We start from the raw sequence: 16,867 nt of genomic DNA, 5'->3' as shown, positions 1-16,867 counted from the left end.
GCGGGACGGGTTTGAATTCGTGAGCGTAGCCCAGTTTTGAACGTTGATAAATTTGACATTTTAGGCCACAAAGGTAGGCATTAAGAATGTTTTATCATTTTTTATTATATATAACGCTCAACTTTAAACTTAAGAAGCAGACGAAGCCTTTTAAAGTCCTTATACTTATGAATTCTGAATCCTAACCGATCAAAATCTGTCAAATGTTATGCTTTGCGTTATAGCTAATATAAGATCTGGTATTGCATTATTCAATTCAATCCTAATACATGTGAAAATAATGTGCTTTACGTGTTTGATAAGTTATAGTTAAATAGCTAGTTCATTAAAGATGTACATGAAGCAATTTTATGACTCCTACTATAATCTCCTACTATAAAATCCATTCTCTGATTGGTTAACTCATCACTTTTGCTCTCATCCTACCCATCACGACTTAATATTACCAAAATAACAAAACATAGTAGTACCGTGGAAAAAATTGAAATTTTAGTTCAAGATGACATATTGTAGTTTGTTGTTTTGTTTTGCAGGCATTATTTTCACTACAGATTGATCAATGTCGTCTAAAATCCCAAGAGGTAATTATAATTGATGATGTTTGGACATTAGGTTTGTTCATTTTTAATTCTGTGATGTCAAACAGACCTGAAATCTGATTGATATTCTTTCTCAGGTGTGCATTTACCTGCAGAAGCCAAGAAAATGGGTCATAAAAATGAATCCAAAGATACTGCAACAGGAAATGTTGCCCACAGAACTGATGGTGTTCTTAAATCTCAAAAAGAAAATGTACCAAGGTAAAAAAAAAGAATTTAAAAAAAAAAGCACATTAACAATTTAGAGGAAGACTGAAGATCATTGGTTAAAGTAATTCAGTAAATAGAAAGATAGAACCATCCAAGCAATAGGACATTCCCCACCCACACTGCTGCAGATAAACAAAAAATGATGGAAAGCCCTTCCACTCATTGCAATTTAAGGCTTTTTAGTATTCAGCTTACCTCCCGAATTTTTAGGAGGATGAACAGAAGAAATCTGAAAAGACATAGAAGTTAAAATGGATGAGTTATCAGTGCAGCGAAACCTGGAATGCAACTAAAAGTGACTTTCAAATTAATTTTTATTCTCTTCTGTCTTCCAGAAAAAATGTTGCTCCTAAAGTTCACAAGGGGTAAGTCATATATCGCACATTTCCAATGAGCAGTGGGCTTCAGTTGAGTTTCAAAGCTTCATGTTACACCATTCCATAGGATTTCCACCAGGTATGAACAACACACTGAACTCAAGGAGCAAAATCAGCGTTTGATTGCTACTAATGAGGAGCTGCAGAGAAACCTTTCAGATACACAGGTGAGGAAAAGTTAAATGAAGTGAAAGACTTGAGCATTTTAATTTATGATCAGGTGTCATTTTGTGTAAAATGGTGTGTGTGTCATGTTCCTAAACTCCTTTTATATTGCAGGAAAGAGTAGCTGAGTTGAAACTGCAGTTCAGTGACCTTGAAAAAGAGAACACGGGGTTACACAAAAACCTGAAGGACTGTCATGTACTCCTAGTGGCAGCCAAATTAGACCCAGGTGAATATCTACTCCCATTTTTTAAAGATGTGTGAGAAAGCTTATTTCTTTTGCTTAATTTAAAAAAAAGGGGGGAGTAAGAACAACAGACTTGTTTTTATTTTTAGTCTCCAGTGAAAAGGTTGGAGATGCAGTGCAACAAAATGAAGATCAAAGAAAAGAAATTATGGTATCCGTATTTTATTCAAGTTCACTTTTCATGTGTTGTCATTGTCATATTTATGTATATTCATCCCTTTCTTCATCAAACTCCAAATGAAAGCAGCTCATTGTCATACAGAAATGTAGAGTAAACTATAGAATTTGGTAAAGTAAATTTAAAAAAAAATTATATTTGTATCCTATAACCATCTTAATTTATAAAAATGTATTCTCTACTTCAGAGCATCTCCACAGACCTGCTGCAGGAGTTAAAAGCATTTGGAGATGTTGCATCACAGCAGCGTGCTCGGCTTGAGGTGAATTAAACTGGAATAATTTTGTACTGTCTGATGCAGCTTTTCTCGTTGTTGACTTTTACTTATGAGCTGGTTGTGTTGTGTTTTGAATGTCCCTCATTTTACACATTTACAGGAAATCCAAGCCACCATGACAGAACTTACTAAATTGCGAGAACATATGATGCAAGAAAGGGAGGACTTCTCTCTGGAGGCTGCTGAAATGGAGAAAGCGCTGGAGGAAGCAAACGCACTGTTGATGTGAAAGTTAAATATTGTGTAAAAAAATATTGATGCATAAAGTGTGTTTTAATTGTACTGTCTGAAATTAAATAAAGAATTCTTATTTCCTTATTTTTTTCTCATTTCTCAACATATTTCTGTCTGAACAAGCTTTTACACATGAAACCTGGTGGTTCATTTACTGCAGAGAAGAACAGCTTATATACTATATAGTCAAGTTAAGTCAAAGTCAGCTTTATTGTCAAATGTACTATATATGAAGGTAGAGTTCAAGGCTATGGCAGGGGGCAGAGCAGGGAGGGAGTCGAGTCTCCTGACCGCCTGGTGAAAGAAGCTGTCCTTGATCCTGCTGGTTCTGGCCCGCAGATTCTGTAGTCTCCTACCTGATGGCAGCAGGCTGAAAAGACTGAGAGGGGTGGGTGGCTGTCTCATCATTGTTGTTGATGAGACCCACCACAGTCGTGTCATCTCCAAACTTGACAAAGAGGTTGGAGCAGAAAGTTGGTGTGCAGTCATGGGTCAACAGAGTGAAGAGGAGGGGCCTCAGAACACATCCTTGGGGGGGCTCCCGTGTTGAACGTGATGGTGCTGGAGGTGTTGTTACCAACTCGAACTGCCTGTGATCTCCCTGTCAGGAAGTCCAGCAACCAGTTGTATCTGGAGGTGTTGAGTCTGATGTTCTGGTGACCGTGACATCATCCATGCATTTCCTCATGTATGTAATTTGTAGACTACAGATAAATCAACAAAAACAATTTCTAGTTCTGATCCAGTTATATCCAATATTTCATTGTGAAAGTGACAGGATTAAGTGATTAAGTACAATATTTATGTACTGCTGCTATCATCAAATTTTGAAATCTACTTTTTTTGCAACTGGAACCAAGTGGATCAAAAGGATTGCAGTGACAACAAGACAGCAATTCCTTCCTTGCCTATGAAGCCCTGTGAGAACCAACCTTATTTGTCCAGCAGGGGGCGACATCAAATTTCTTTTACACCTGTTCTAGCGGAAATTACAACAAGTTGAGACGGAAGTACACCGTACAGTTCCACTGATGCAGAGAAGGGGCGACCAACAATGATATAAAGTACGTAAAACAACGCAACAGAAGACGAGACAGTTTTTTTATTTCGTTGCTCCTCCTTGATTATTTATGTCTGCATTGATGTTTCAATCACAGGACTCGATTTGTTTCACTGGAAATCACTGGAAGGCGTGGAGGACGACTTGTGTCAGTGTGTCAAAGACACTGAGTAGACTGTCAGTCACGTTTAGAATCCACACAACGCAAACATGACGCGTTTTTGTTGGTCCGTCTTGCGCGGATGCACATTTCACACTAAATGTATGTAGAAGACGATGCAAACATTTCTGATTCTTTACAAGCAAGGGATGAAAAAAAAGTAATTAAAAAGGATTTTGATTTGTAATGGTTTTGATGCACAACATGTCGAGTATAAACAGCAGTGATAAGGAAAATAACTAAAAATAAATGCATGTAATTTTACAAATTTTTTTACATTAAAGCATATAATGAAATAAAGTTATAAGAATAATTATAAAAATGTAAAAGCTTTGCAAATCAGATTGCATATTTGGGTTTAGAAGTATGATTCTCAAAATTTCTAGACGGATGAATTGTAATTTAAAAATTCATCAGCTAAATGTGGTTTGTCCCAAATACCACAGTAGATCGAGCAGTTTGGAAGTGTCTTCATTTGTAGTGTGTGCAGTTCACTAAGTTTGTAACTTTCAAATTGAATTTAACTTTCATTTGTATTTTCTGAGCATTTTAGTTATTCCCAACCTGTCAGATGGGAAGTAAGAGACTGAATGTTAAAAATGTGTATTCAAGAGATACGGTGTTCTAAACACTTGTTACATCATAAGTAGAGTCAAAACAAAGGAAGACATTTCCACACAGTCGTGTATGAAAACTTCACATTTCCTTCTTTTCATGTAGGTCATGTCTGCAGGTTGTGTGAGGTGGCTGCTGAGCCGGAGCGTGAGAGTCGTGTGTGATTTAAACCCCGGACGTTGGACACCAGCATCAAGGTCCACCGCATGCAGTGAAAGATGTAACATCGCTGCTTTCCCCTGGAGATGTTCTCCATTCTCTACTGCTGAAAGCAACACAGAAGAGACTCCTGCACCCAAAAAGAAAAAGAAGAATCACAACCCTTTGGACACAATCAGTAACGTTGGCCGTCGGATCCCACATCATCTGATACAGGTGATCAGTGACACAGACGAGAACCTGGGCACCATGCACCGGGTAGAGGTGGTTAATATCATGGACCAGCAGAATCTCAAGTTGGTGTTGCTCGACAAAGACGAAGATCCTCCCATCTATAAGCTGATGACGGGCAAACAGATCCGCGAAGAGCAGATGAGACTGTTGGAGAAACGGAAATCAAAACCAGGTTTGTGGCATCCTGTTTCATCGAGTGGTTCCCAACCTGTGGCTCAGGAGCCTTCGAGGGGGACGCAAAATAATACACGTGTTAAGAAAGAACACGTTTTATTATTAACTGTTTTCTTGTTAAATACCAGGTAATCAACTCAAAAATACTAGATGATAAAAATCTCTCTTGATCTGAAGTGTTCTTAATTATAAAGACCTCTGGGAGTGAAGGCTTTAAAGGCTATTAATTTATTTTTTCCAGTCGTTCATGAATGTCCACAGACTGAGAGCTGCTCTAAATCTGTAGGGCACAGGTGTTGTTTTCATTTATTAAATAAATACCTTAAAAAGATACCATTTCGGTGTGGGTAAAGACCATCGGATCTTTCAGTAACCCTGTAGATGACTGTTCTCCCCACAGCTGCTGTGCAGAAGAAAGACGTGAACCTTTTATGGAGCATCGCGCCTCATGACCTGAACATCAAGCTGAAGCAGGTGGAGAGCTGGCTGGAGAAGAAGCATCATGTCAAGATTACTTTGCGAGCCAGACGAAGAGATCCCGTCGCCAACCTGGTGAGGAAGACCTTCACCTTTTATTGGACTGGGATGGTCGGGGAGACGAGGGGCTCGTTGTTGGCACCCCTAACTCTCTTACTCACAAAGTAGTTTAAGAACATAAAACCTACGTGTGAATTTTTTTGTGGGTTTTCCAGGATTAGTTATGTTGTTTTTTCTTATCATCTATGCTTTTAACTGCAATACGTTCAAAAAGGTCTGACATAGTTTATTTGTATTTAATTATCCCATAATTAAAATAATCTCCATCTGCCAAACCAAACAAATTAACCAGATTTACCGGCTTCTGGTTGGAAATAATTGTAGGAGTTTCTCTAAAAGCAACATCCGTGATAGTTTGAACCTCGTTATTTAACTTAACTGCTCCCTTAACGTCTTGAATTTAGTTTTATACACTTTAAACATTTCTAACTTCTTTTTTTTTCTTTTCTTAGGAAACAACTCTGGAGCAGATGGTGCAGCAAATAGGAATAATGGTGGGATACGTTTCCAAGCCACAGGTCATACAGGAGGGTAAAGCGGCCATGTGCGTCCTCCGACTGCCTTCAGCGAAGGAGTTATCTAAAAAAGACAAGAGTAAAACTGTCACACCGCCGCCTGCTAGCAAAAGTTCCAACGATACGCCAAAGGAAAGTGTTAGCGTCACAGAAAAGACTGAGGGGTAACGCAGCAGTGATCTCTAATAAAAACATTGTTAAAAGGTCTGTTTGAATGTGTTCTTCCATCCATGGATGGATGGATGGTTTCTTTACATTTCAAGGTTTTTCACACCTGAGTCCCTGAGTCACAGTTTGAACATGTTCTTGTGCGAAGATGGGTGACAACCTTTAAATGAGCCTTCCCTTTAACTTCTGCACTGGAAAATATTTAAAAGATTTACACAAAACGTTCATGGTAGGATCGATCGTGTGGCGGGAAAGAGGCTGTTGTATTTTATTCTGATGATGGGCGAAAGGAAGAGGAATCTGCTGAGGGAGAAACCAGAACCTTTTAAAATGGAACTGAATAAAGAGATTGATATAAATTTTAACATTGTCGTTTTTGGTAGCTTCATTCATTTTCATTTCCTGAACGTGTCAGTTCAGGACCGGCCGCGAGTGAGCTGGCGTCTCATCCAGGGTGTGCCCCGCCACTCGTGTGTGTGAATCAGATTTTAGATCAGCTCAAAGATGATGATCAGAGAAGAATGAGAGTAAGAAGAACGGATGGAAGGGACGTTTCAGACGAGATCAAACCGGTACATTTCCTTCTCTGCTTTATTTGAACTTCTCGATGTTGTCGGTAAAAAATAAAAGCGATTTTTGCGTACAGATACATTCACTTGTCACAGATAAACGTGTTGGCTTGACTTTGAGTGTCAGTTTAACACCTTCCTCTGAAGAGCAGAGATACTGTGCTTGCATCATTTTTTTTTTTTTTTAAACTAGGGTCAAACTTTTTTTCTATACATATAAAAGAAATCAACAAAGAGAGAATTTAGGAACATAGAAGGCCCAAACGAGAAAAATAAAATCTTTCCTATATTGTGTTAGAAAAAAAAAAAAAAAAAGCTTAACTAGCATGCAGGAACAGCATGTGTCAATAAGCCTCGAGTACTTTGAAGGAGGAGAACGGTTTAACGAAGTGATAGTCCAGGTTGCCGCAGTGAGGACACTGCTGGACGTTGCTGTACTCGGAGAAATACTGCATCCCGACTCGGACGTCCACCACCGGCTTCCCGCAGTGTTTACAGTTGAGACGGGCCTGAGGACACACACACACACACACACAAGGACACGCACGTATAAACGGGACGCTCGTTTCCTGCCAGCGACTCCTCTCGCTCTACCGATCGGTGGTTGAGACGCGGTTTCTACCTGGCAACAGGGCGACGCCGCCAGTATGTCGTAGGTGTACATGGTGCCCAGCTGGTGCCAGCTCCCGTCCCAGCGCGACTTGCACTTGATGCAGACGATCTTGTGGACGCCTTCTAAACAGTCCACGCAGATGGCGTAGAGGTGCATCAACCTGCCTGTGAGGCGGAGGAGCACGAGGTTAGGAACGGAAGACGATGAAAGAAGCATCGGCTTCAGTTGATTGTGTATCAGTGTGTAGAGGAAATCAATAATAATCAGCAGGACAAAGTCTTGGTTTTGGCTGCTCTCCACCCAGAGGCTGATTCCTATGAAGGTGTGTGTGTGTGTGTGTGTGTAGTGGGGGGGGTGTGTGTCTGACCTTGGAGGTGACAGGGGACATCGTATTCGATCTCGTCGTGGCGCGAGGGGCTGAGGAACAGCGTCCCGTCCACCAGAGGGAACTGTTCGAACACGGGCAGCGCTCGGTGGCACAGCGCACAGTTGACCACGTTCCTCTGGCTCGCACTGAGGGCCGACAGGATGAACCTACAGCAGCAGGATGGAGGGGGGGGGGGGGCAAATGTAGATCACAGATGTTTCTTAGTGAACACTCAGTTTGCAAAGTGTTTAAGAAAACCTTTGGGGGGTCTACCTGCGCAGCTCTTCTCCCTGGCCTGCCTGGGCGTCGTCCTCCATGCGGACGTGGTAGGTGTTGAGCTTGTGCCGGGGGACGTGGGTCAGGAGCTCCGAGAGGTCCAGCCGTCTCAGGAACTGCACCGGGTGGGGGTGGGCGCCGTCTCCCAATCCGCCGCCGGAGGCCAGCCTGTGATGCAGCGGGAGGGCGAAGGAGAGCTGCAGGGGGAGGACGGACCCGGGGTCCAGGTGAGCGCCGCCGCCGCCCCCGCCGCCACCCATGGCGCAGCCTCCGCCGCGACTGAGAGCCCCCCCCACCAGGAGGTGCTTCCTCTGCGGGTCCATGTGGACGGCCGATTTGAAGAACTCCCCCAGCTGGCGCGAACCTCGCAATGCGGCGCCTCCCGGTCCGAGGACGGCGGTGGGGGAAAACGGGAACCCGGTTGGAGGGGACTGTCCTGGGGAGTCGCATGGAGACTTTTGAGGACCCCCCATTCCAAAAGGGGCCGCTGTCGCCCCCCTCTCCGAAGAGTTCTGACGTTCCACCGATTGTCTCCGTGGTAACTCCTGACAGGAAGCTCTGTTGGGGAGTTTACCTCCTCCCACCGCTCCTCCCGCCTGCTTGCTTTTCTTGGCCTCCTCAAAAAGCCCGTCCCCGGGCCCCGCGGACGCCCCCCCGTTCCTGCCGGCGCTCCTCTCAGACGGCTTCTTCTTGCGCTCGTCCTGCATGCGTTTCACCTGGTACCAGTCGGTGTCCTTCTTCAGGTGACCCCCGCCGCAGCGGCAGGAGCAGAACCTGAAGGCCAGGTCGTAGCCCTTCTTGGTCCACATGTTCTGCCGGCACTGCTTCTCGTTCCAGGAGCGGGCGCGGCCGATGCAGTTGAACTGGACCAGGATGGAGCTCTCCCACTCGTAGAAGCACTGCAGGTGCATCCAGTTGCCGTAAGGGCAGAGTTCGTTGTTGCAGAGCACCCGCTGGTAGTCGTCCTTCTCCAGGTCGATGGGACGGCCCAGGCTGCAGCAGAGAGGCGTGGCGCACTGGCCCTCTGGACGGAGGAAGAGGAGGATTTTATTGTGATTTTATTAATCTGACTCATTCTATTTCAGCAGCTAAATATTTATTCATTAAAAAATTCATTAGTATGTCTCTAAAATCAGCAGTAGCACATTCAAAAAGCTCTTTTTTCCACAGCTGCAGTCAAAAATCCAAATTGATTTCATTTATTTTTATAATCAAACAAATCTGTTTTATCATGTTATTGATTAGGAAATAAATAACTGGTTTGATTAAATTAAATGTTAGATCATTTCCTATAGAAGAAGAAATCTTCAAATCCAAAACCAGAATCTCACACAAAGAAACTGAAACCAACAAATGTTCCATTTATTTTATATAATTAAAAAACAAAGATGTATGCTTTCAACTTTAAGTTCAGTGGATTGATTTAAACAATTTTGGATAACCATGACCTGGATGAATGAAAACTCACACAGACGTCTTTAAACTGACACAAAACAAATTGAGCAAAGCAATATGAGATTACGTTTTGTTTTACAGTCATTTTTTGAATAAAAACAGGACGTCTTGCAACTTTACTTTAGGCTTTGGGACAATTTCCACCATAATTTGATGAATTGATAAATCAATTCTGAGACAGATGGATAATAACAGCAGCCCTGGAAGTCATCATGATAAAATCTGATGGACTGATTACACAGATAACAGATTAACACACACTCACACACACACAATAACTTAACATATCTTCATCCACATCTATCGACAACGCCAAGCCAGGTGAAAATGTTCAACGGGGAGATTTTGTGTCACTACTGCCTCCTCACCATCGATTTATAAAAATCAACTGGGTCACCAGAGTGTGTGTGAGCGGCTCTTTTCAGACATCGCCAACTGTCGAGCCTGGATGTGCACCAAGCATATGTGGGCACACAGAAGTAGCTCATGTAGGGGTACAGCTTCCTCTTTCTCTTTCCGCTACTCTGTCAGTGGTTTTTGTTCTTTTTCTCTGAAGTACCGACACAGAAGTGAGAAAAATTAGGCGTCATTTTTAACCTTAGGCCTGATCATATTAAAATACACTCCTTGGAGAGGTCAGGGGGCGGCTGGAGCCCATCCCGGCTGACATTTGGTGACAGGCGGGAGAAAGCTGGAGCAGCAGGAGGGAGCCCACGCACACATGGGGTGTGGGAAGGGACAGAGAATCACACATAAAGGCCCCCGGGTCTGGATTCAAACCAACAACCTTCATATTAAGAGGCAACATTGTTGAAAGCCTTCTCTCCCCTGAGCAGCCCTGTTTCTAATTATAGCACCCTGATGGGGAAATACAGTATATGTGATTATGTTATTAAATTGTGTTCAGTGGAATATTGGGTCCAACATTCAAAAAATAATGAAAGTTAAAAATAAATCTACAATAAAATAACATAAAACTACACACTGGAGGCATGGTTGCTAGAAATAATAATAAAATGCTGGTGATGAACTTCAATAACATACTAATAATTCCACTTTTAGGTCATCGAGGCTTTTATTTTTTTTTAATAATAACTAGAATAAAATAAAAGTTGATTGAAGACAAATACATTGGTTCATCTTTCCCTAAAACCTTAGAATAACCCAAAAGTTCCACATGATAAACGTTATACAAATGTAATAAAACGACTGTAGTGACATCTTATAATAATAGAAACTTTTTCCCAGCTGTTTCAGGTCTGGGATGAAGTTGAAGTTGAACTTGAGTGCGCAGACAAGCGGTGAGGTGTCAGTATTACCCTTGAGGAAGGCCACAACCAAAACAAAAAAAAAAACCCCACACAAAACTGTATGGACAGAGTGCGCCGAGGCCTGCAAAAGCCTCCAAACCGATCGCAACAGCCATCGATCAGTCACGTGCGTGCACTGATCATAAAGACGGGCGGTATTGGTGGCGCGATGGCTCCGTTTGACCAGAAGGAATAAATAATCTTTCATATCTGATAATCCTTTTTTTCTCTCTCTCTCTCTCTAAGAAGAGCTCGAGGCACCAGCTTCCATTCGTAAATCAGTCAATTTAAAGATCATCTTCCGATCAGGTGCGGATCAATCGATCCATGACAGTAATAAATACTTTTTGGGAGAGTAAAAACATATCTCTATAATTCGGCTAACATCTCAAATAGCAGTTCGCAAGCGTTGCAATAATATTCCAACACTTTGGCCTGCAGGTCCCCACGATCTTCTTGCACCCAAACAAACCAGTGGCCGAGATTGGAGCGCGGCTGAGCGCTACAGCTCCACGCTCCGCGCACCGCACGCACACACGGATCCACGCAATTCACGCGAGGCCTCGAGTCGTGATCGACCGCCGTCGCCTCGTATTAAGACGATAATTAACCAGCTATTAAACTGACGCGCGTTTAAAAAACCTCCATGCTTTGGGTTTTCTGGAGGGTGGGGAGATGCGGCGGTGTCATTCGCAGCGTCGCGGCGCATGCACGTCGCTCCATCGCGGACAGACGTTCTTGCAAACAAGGCAGCATCTCTAAAACTTCCACATCTCCCGTCCGTGCCCCCTTCTTACCACTTGAGCGCTCGTTCCCGGGTGCAGCCGCCGCCGCTGCCGCCGCCGCCGCCGCCGCCGCCGCCGCAGCGACTGCGCCTCCTGTCGCCCCTGCACAGGCTCCATTTTCCTGCTCATCTCCGCTACTGTTGTTGCGCTTGCTTTTCTTTCCCTTGCTGTTCTTCTGGTTGGGCATTTTACAGGATGTCGGTGTTCTGCTGTCGACCTCTACGAACGGCTGCTGTCAGCGCTAACTGACATGTCTGTGGACTCCATGGCTGCAGCGCCTTTGCATTCTTTCACGCGTCCTCGTGGACGGCGGGCCGCGGAGGCGCTCTGACCGCACTAGTTGGAGGAAATAAGCTGCTATAACCTTTAAGAACGAAGGCGTGTCCGGGGCTTGTTTTGATTCCTGCTCCGCTGTTTTCTTCCACCCCTGACGTCACCAGACCCCGCCCCCCGCATTGGACGTAGACGAATTGTGCTGCGTTCCCGGGCCGTGGGAAAAATTTGAATCCCTTGTCCGCCTGTGTGTGCGAAAGAGTACAGTACGTATTCCTTTTTTTTTTTTTTTAACAGACCATATCTTGCAAAATGCACGTTTTAAATTAAATAAACGTTGCAGGTATTCTAAATATTATGTGTAATTGTGAGTTTTATTAATATGATTTTCCTCTTGAGTTTTAATTTTAAGTTTTAAGAAGTTCACATATATATATATATCTAAAACATATGCCACTGTTAGATGATTTGTTGTTCTAAATGCACGCCTCATTTCTGGTATAATTTAATGTACGCTCACTATTCAAAATTTAATTGATGTTAAAATTTTATGCAAATTGATAAATATGTAGGGCAGCTTTAATCAAACACTTTATTGATCAGAAGCGACTGGTTCTCAAACATACATGTAGAGTGTATAGATGCTAAAATTAGTGAAATAAAAATATTGATGCATTTTGATTCTGGTCAGTTAAGCCAAGTGGGACATGGGTCCAAAAAATACCATGGATCGATGGCATTTTCCAGATTTTAAGGAGGATGAAATAGAATCAGGATAAAGACAGGAAGGTTTCATCAGCAGAACCAAAGATGTTTATTTGTTCTGCATCATGAGTCTTTCATTCAGAACCAAAGCCATAAATGGTACACTATGATCATGTTGAACAATCTAGAGCAGCGTTTCAAGCTGGTAGGAAATACGATTTATGCGTGAGGGGTCATCTGGACACGCTAGTACTGAAAACAGGTGTGTGAGAAGAGGAAAACATGCACAGGATGGATTCCTCAGCACATCAAGAGTTGTTACAAAGATTATTTCAACATTTAGAGACATTAGACAAAACATGACACAAACCAAGATCAAGGTTTCAAGTGTAAAGACTTTATTCCTCAGAATGTATCATAAGCTTCAGAATGTTATTGCCAGTATAGAAACAAAATGATGGTGCACTTGAACACATCATGAAGGCATCCCATTAGGTCACAGAAATGGAGCAAGGTATTGGCAGCGCTCCGATGGTTCTCCCCTCTTGCTAAATGTTGTTATACAGTAGTTTGCACAGAAAATCCGTCTCAAAAGCTCATTTCAGTGCAAAAACAGCAGGATAATTCAAAAAGACATTGATGCATCACATTTCTGCCACACTTCCTTTTCTAAATGATTTCCAGAACATTTCCTAACTTCTCCTATATTTCACAATTTGTTCTATGCAACATTTCAGAATCAATCATTATTAGAATACAATTAACCTTGCTTGATTTTCCTGGTTTCAACAGTTTTCAGAAGGCAAATGGATGGTCTCCTATAAGATGTAGAAAAAGGTCAAATACTTCAAGAAAATGTACTCCTGATCCTGTATTTTTTTTTAGCCCTGAGCTACAACAGCAGTGACTGAAAACTAGATCGTACATAATTTGTATACTAGGCTGTTGTGTGATCAGTGGACCAAAATACAGTATACTGAAAAGAATTACAACAATGCTTTATATTCTATAAATACACAACTGTCTTAGACATTTGTTGGTTTCTGGTATCGTTCAAGACAGAGATTAGTTTCTCACATAACAGTTGCAGCAAAATAGAAAAAACTATGGATACCCAAAGTGGCAAAAATTAAACCAATAAGCAAAATATTCTCAAATTGGTTTGAGCGAAAAGAGACAAATTAGTGTAATTGATAAATTGTGAAGTAAACCAACAGATTATTGAAATGCATTTCATTCTGATGCATCAGTAATTAGATTATGATTACAAGAGTTATTGCAGGATTAAATATAGATCACATCTTTATAGATTTTTTTAACTGTATAATATGATTGGAATTGAAAAAATACTGGATTATTTAGATTTTTTTTGAGAATACTTGTGTATTCAAGTTTTTATCTATAACACTTTGGGCTTCCTTACAAAGTTGCAAGAGCTTGTTAACATTTCAGCAAGAAGAAAAAATAGAAACAAACTGTGAAAGACATTTCATGTTGCAGGTAAGACATTAATTAAAAGATGGGACAATACACATTTTGGTCACAAGGATTTGGTCCTGAGAAACAATACAGACTCATCTTTTTTTTTTATTTTTTAATTTGGCACCAATCACCCTGTAAATATACGATTATAAAATTGCACTAGAAATACATTCGCCGTTTTCTTATCATTCATTTCTCAAAAGAGAAAAGGCTTGGAGTTTGCTTGCTCAAGAAATTTGTTATTGACCGCTTACAAAAAGATGGAGTTAAAAACCACCTCCGCCGTCTGCAACGAGTACAAAAAGGTGCTAAGGCGTTCCTTGAAATGTACTTTTTTAGTTTCTGTGAAGGAATAGATGTCAGTTCCACTGAAGGGCTGATCTTTTAATATCTATTGAAGTCCACTAGAGGTAGAAGAAATGGTTCATGTCAACTGCAAATGCAGCGGCCGCTGCGGATGCACATTACTAGTTCTTCTGAAACTAAACAGGGTTGAAAGTGACAAAGCTCAATTGTTCTTAAGTTGCGAGGTCTGTCTCCAATGGCGGCTGTTAAAGGGAGGTTGTTCCCGGTGCAGCTTTAGAAACAAGCATCCATTATTAACAATTAGTCAAAGTCAGGGGGTTCCCATTAAAAAATGTGAGGAAGTCTGTGCAAGTTGCTAAATCAATCCGGTTTCTTTTTATACTTTTTATCAATGAGAGGTGTTGAAATTTGGGACAGTTAGTTTTCTCCCAGATTTGAACAACAAGTACCAAAATCAAGGCATCAGACAGATTATTACATTCCTGATTTGTCTTAAAGAGTGTATCAAAAAGACGTGTTGGACCCGTGGTCGATGCAACAGCAGCGCCTGAGAAGGATCACGTTTATATGTCATATGAACCTATGAATGAGGCCATTATTCAACTGTTTTGGGTTTTTTTTGCACCCATTCCACTTTAAATAGTGAATCTTGATTCAATCACAAGCAGAGCAGCCAGATGACTCCACGGCTATCCAGTTTAAACTATTCTATTTGGTCAATATGTTTGAATTCAAATACCCTGAACGAAAAGGAAGCTAAAAACAAAAAGATCCGTGACAAGAGACGTCTCGCAAATGCTCAGTATTTGGAGGAGACTCAGTGTGACCTTGCAGTGGTGGATGGAGCCCGAACCGGCTTCATTCCTTGAGCAGGATCACGTCAACATTATCGTGGACCCCCTGGAGAAGTAACTCGCCCTCAAAGTTGACAATCTTCTTTCTCTTGGCTGCCCTCAGGGTGCCCACCAGGGCCTCGAAGAGGTTGGCACATCGGGTGTCATTGAACAGGACCCCGAATTTCACTCTTACTTTGCCATCACCCCCTGAAATATGAAAGTAATGGACATTGATCGTGGTAGACGCACAGTACTTAAAATAAAAATCTGCATCTGTATAAGGTACAGAGAGACATCAACGATAACACAGGGTAATACAGATAATATAACAACTCCTGAACAAGCTCAAAGAAAGTTCAACTAATATTTTAAAGCTCTCAACCAACTGGAAAAACTACATTAGTTGTCATAAACATCACTAAATATTTGGAAAGCAATATCCCGTGACAATGATGTCACGCGGCATGCTATAAAATACCCTGAAGTAGTGATATAACACTGAGAACAGCAACACATCCTGACATCTGGGACCGTAGAAAGAGGACATTTAAGCGTTTTACCTCAAGACTGAGTTTGAATATTAAAACCTGTATTGAGTTCCTCTTTTTCTTTCCTGTTCATCAGCTAATGGATACGTTGGCTGATTGCTTTGGCACTGGGTGGCCTTCAAATAATCGTGCCTCATGTTTGTGGGAAAAGTGGGAGATATCATATTTGTTTGAAATTCCCCACTTGACCTTGAACGCTGCACAAGCATTCAAAGACACAAATAGATTCCTTGATTCTTGAACACTGAACTCCTGTGAGGCACAAAACATCCTTGAGAAAATGTCACCTGGTAACAAAGTTTATTATACAGAATCACAAAGGATGGACTCACCCTCGGTGCCGAGTCGCTTTATCTCCTCCACCAGCAGCTCTACTTCATGCTCGACATTCATTGTTGCTAAAAAAAAAACCCCAAACAAAACTAAACCAAGAAACAAAAACAGTGCAGAAAATTAATATGTCATTTATTTTGTTGAAAAATAATTTGGTTTAAATTAAATGTATTTATTTATTGGTAAATTTGTCAAGAATCCTAATTGCTTTGGGTGGCTACAGTCTTTGCCCGGGGCCCCCATACTGTCTAGGACCTTTGGTCATATTTAATCATCAGCAACACAATTGCACTTTAACATATTGATGAATTGAGGTCTGATTGGTCATTGGATCGATACCCGTGTCTTTTTCATTCCTGATACACCCGTCCAAACACCCCGGGTCACGCTGCAGGAACTCGGCAGCGCCAACGAGCTACGACTTGAACAGGGCGGACCTTCATCAATGCGGAAGTGCTCGATTAGCATCCCCCGCTAACCACAGGAAAGCATTATAATACGGATTATAATTGTTCGTGTTCAGTGAGGCGTGGTCGCTCCTTAGGCACGAATTAATGATCGGAATTCACAGTTCTATAAAACTCAATGTTAAACAAAAAATAAATAAAATCCAAATGAGCGGCGGACATGAGTTCACCGGTGTCGTTACCTTCTAGCGTGGAACAACCGATCCGCTGGTGAAGGGTCGGGGAGTTTCAGACAGATATACGGATGTGATATGTGTCAAGAAATTATTCAACAATAGTCCACGCAAATCTGGTTTAATTAGAGCGTTACTGTGGTATACTACAGAATGTGCTTTAAATATATTTTATTACTATAATTAAATAACCGGCGACTTACAGTTGAGTCGCGTCCAGTGGATGAGATTGCTGCGTTCGCTGACTGCTCAGAGATTTTAATGTGAAACAACGCGCTTTGATAAAGGTCTCTCCGGTATCAAAAATTTTATGTAATAGGAAATATAGGCAGGGTAGATACTGCAGTTTTTAATAAAAATAGTATTTAAAATTGCATTGTATGTTTTTACAAGTGTTGAAAAAATTATTTTGTATTTTATGTTTAATTATTTAAAATCCAATTATCCTTCATATTTCCTT

General features: G+C 41.6%; 3 protein-coding genes across 11 annotated transcripts; 1 reads left to right on the top strand and 2 right to left on the bottom strand.

Annotated features, from left to right (window-relative positions):
• mtif3 (mitochondrial translational initiation factor 3) lies at positions 1-6,210 on the top strand. Of its 6 annotated transcripts, XR_011038960.1 has the most exons (11): positions 1-73; positions 534-581; positions 677-800; positions 1,145-1,174; positions 1,254-1,353; positions 1,466-1,580; positions 1,688-1,749; positions 1,964-2,038; positions 2,154-3,351; positions 3,445-3,524; positions 4,241-4,379. XR_011038960.1 is itself a non-coding variant. In XM_068342965.1 (5 exons), exons 2-5 carry the CDS (start codon positions 3,558-3,560, stop codon positions 5,907-5,909), a joined length of 882 nt encoding a protein of 293 aa, XP_068199066.1. In that variant the 5' UTR covers positions 2,347-3,351; positions 3,445-3,557; the 3' UTR covers positions 5,910-6,210. The 6 variants fall into 6 exon arrangements, 5 of the variants coding, with proteins under 5 accessions (XP_068199066.1, XP_068199065.1, XP_068199068.1 ...); XM_068342965.1 differs by lacking the exons at positions 1-73; positions 534-581; positions 677-800; ... (3 more) ...; positions 1,688-1,749; positions 1,964-2,038 and adding exons at positions 5,090-5,241; positions 5,679-6,210 and having other exon boundaries at positions 2,347-3,351; positions 3,445-3,609; positions 4,241-4,687; XM_068342964.1 differs by lacking the exons at positions 1-73; positions 534-581; positions 677-800; ... (3 more) ...; positions 1,688-1,749; positions 1,964-2,038 and adding exons at positions 5,090-5,241; positions 5,679-6,210 and having other exon boundaries at positions 2,347-3,351; positions 3,445-3,667; positions 4,228-4,687.
• Positions 6,211-6,495: 285 nt separating this feature from the next.
• On the bottom strand, positions 6,496-11,703 carry heca (hdc homolog, cell cycle regulator). Its single transcript, XM_068342963.1, has 5 exons — positions 11,297-11,703; positions 7,732-8,758; positions 7,459-7,625; positions 7,101-7,255; positions 6,496-6,987 (listed from the first exon to the last, which is right to left on the bottom strand). Exons 1-5 carry the CDS (start codon positions 11,469-11,471, stop codon positions 6,823-6,825), a joined length of 1,689 nt encoding a protein of 562 aa, XP_068199064.1. The 5' UTR covers positions 11,472-11,703; the 3' UTR covers positions 6,496-6,822.
• Positions 11,704-12,639: 936 nt separating this feature from the next.
• abracl (ABRA C-terminal like) lies at positions 12,640-16,647 on the bottom strand. 4 transcript variants are annotated; one of them, XM_068342219.1, is made up of 3 exons: positions 16,611-16,647; positions 15,767-15,832; positions 12,640-15,093 (listed from the first exon to the last, which is right to left on the bottom strand). In XM_068342219.1, the coding sequence occupies exons 2-3, from the start codon at positions 15,825-15,827 to the stop codon at positions 14,909-14,911; spliced, it is 246 nt and encodes an 81-aa protein (XP_068198320.1). In that variant the 5' UTR covers positions 15,828-15,832; positions 16,611-16,647; the 3' UTR covers positions 12,640-14,908. The 4 variants fall into 4 exon arrangements, with proteins under 4 accessions (XP_068198320.1, XP_068198318.1, XP_068198319.1 ...); XM_068342217.1 differs by having other exon boundaries at positions 15,767-15,856; positions 16,611-16,645; XM_068342218.1 differs by lacking the exon at positions 16,611-16,647 and adding an exon at positions 16,417-16,594 and having other exon boundaries at positions 15,767-15,856.
• Between the last annotated feature and the right edge of the window lie 220 nt (positions 16,648-16,867).

The sequence above is a fragment of the Antennarius striatus genome, chromosome 19, assembly GCF_040054535.1.
Source record: "Antennarius striatus isolate MH-2024 chromosome 19, ASM4005453v1, whole genome shotgun sequence".
NCBI lineage: Eukaryota > Metazoa > Chordata > Actinopteri > Lophiiformes > Antennariidae > Antennarius > Antennarius striatus.
Note: the sequence above shows the minus strand (reverse complement) of the source record. Positions and strands in the feature narration are given on the sequence as shown.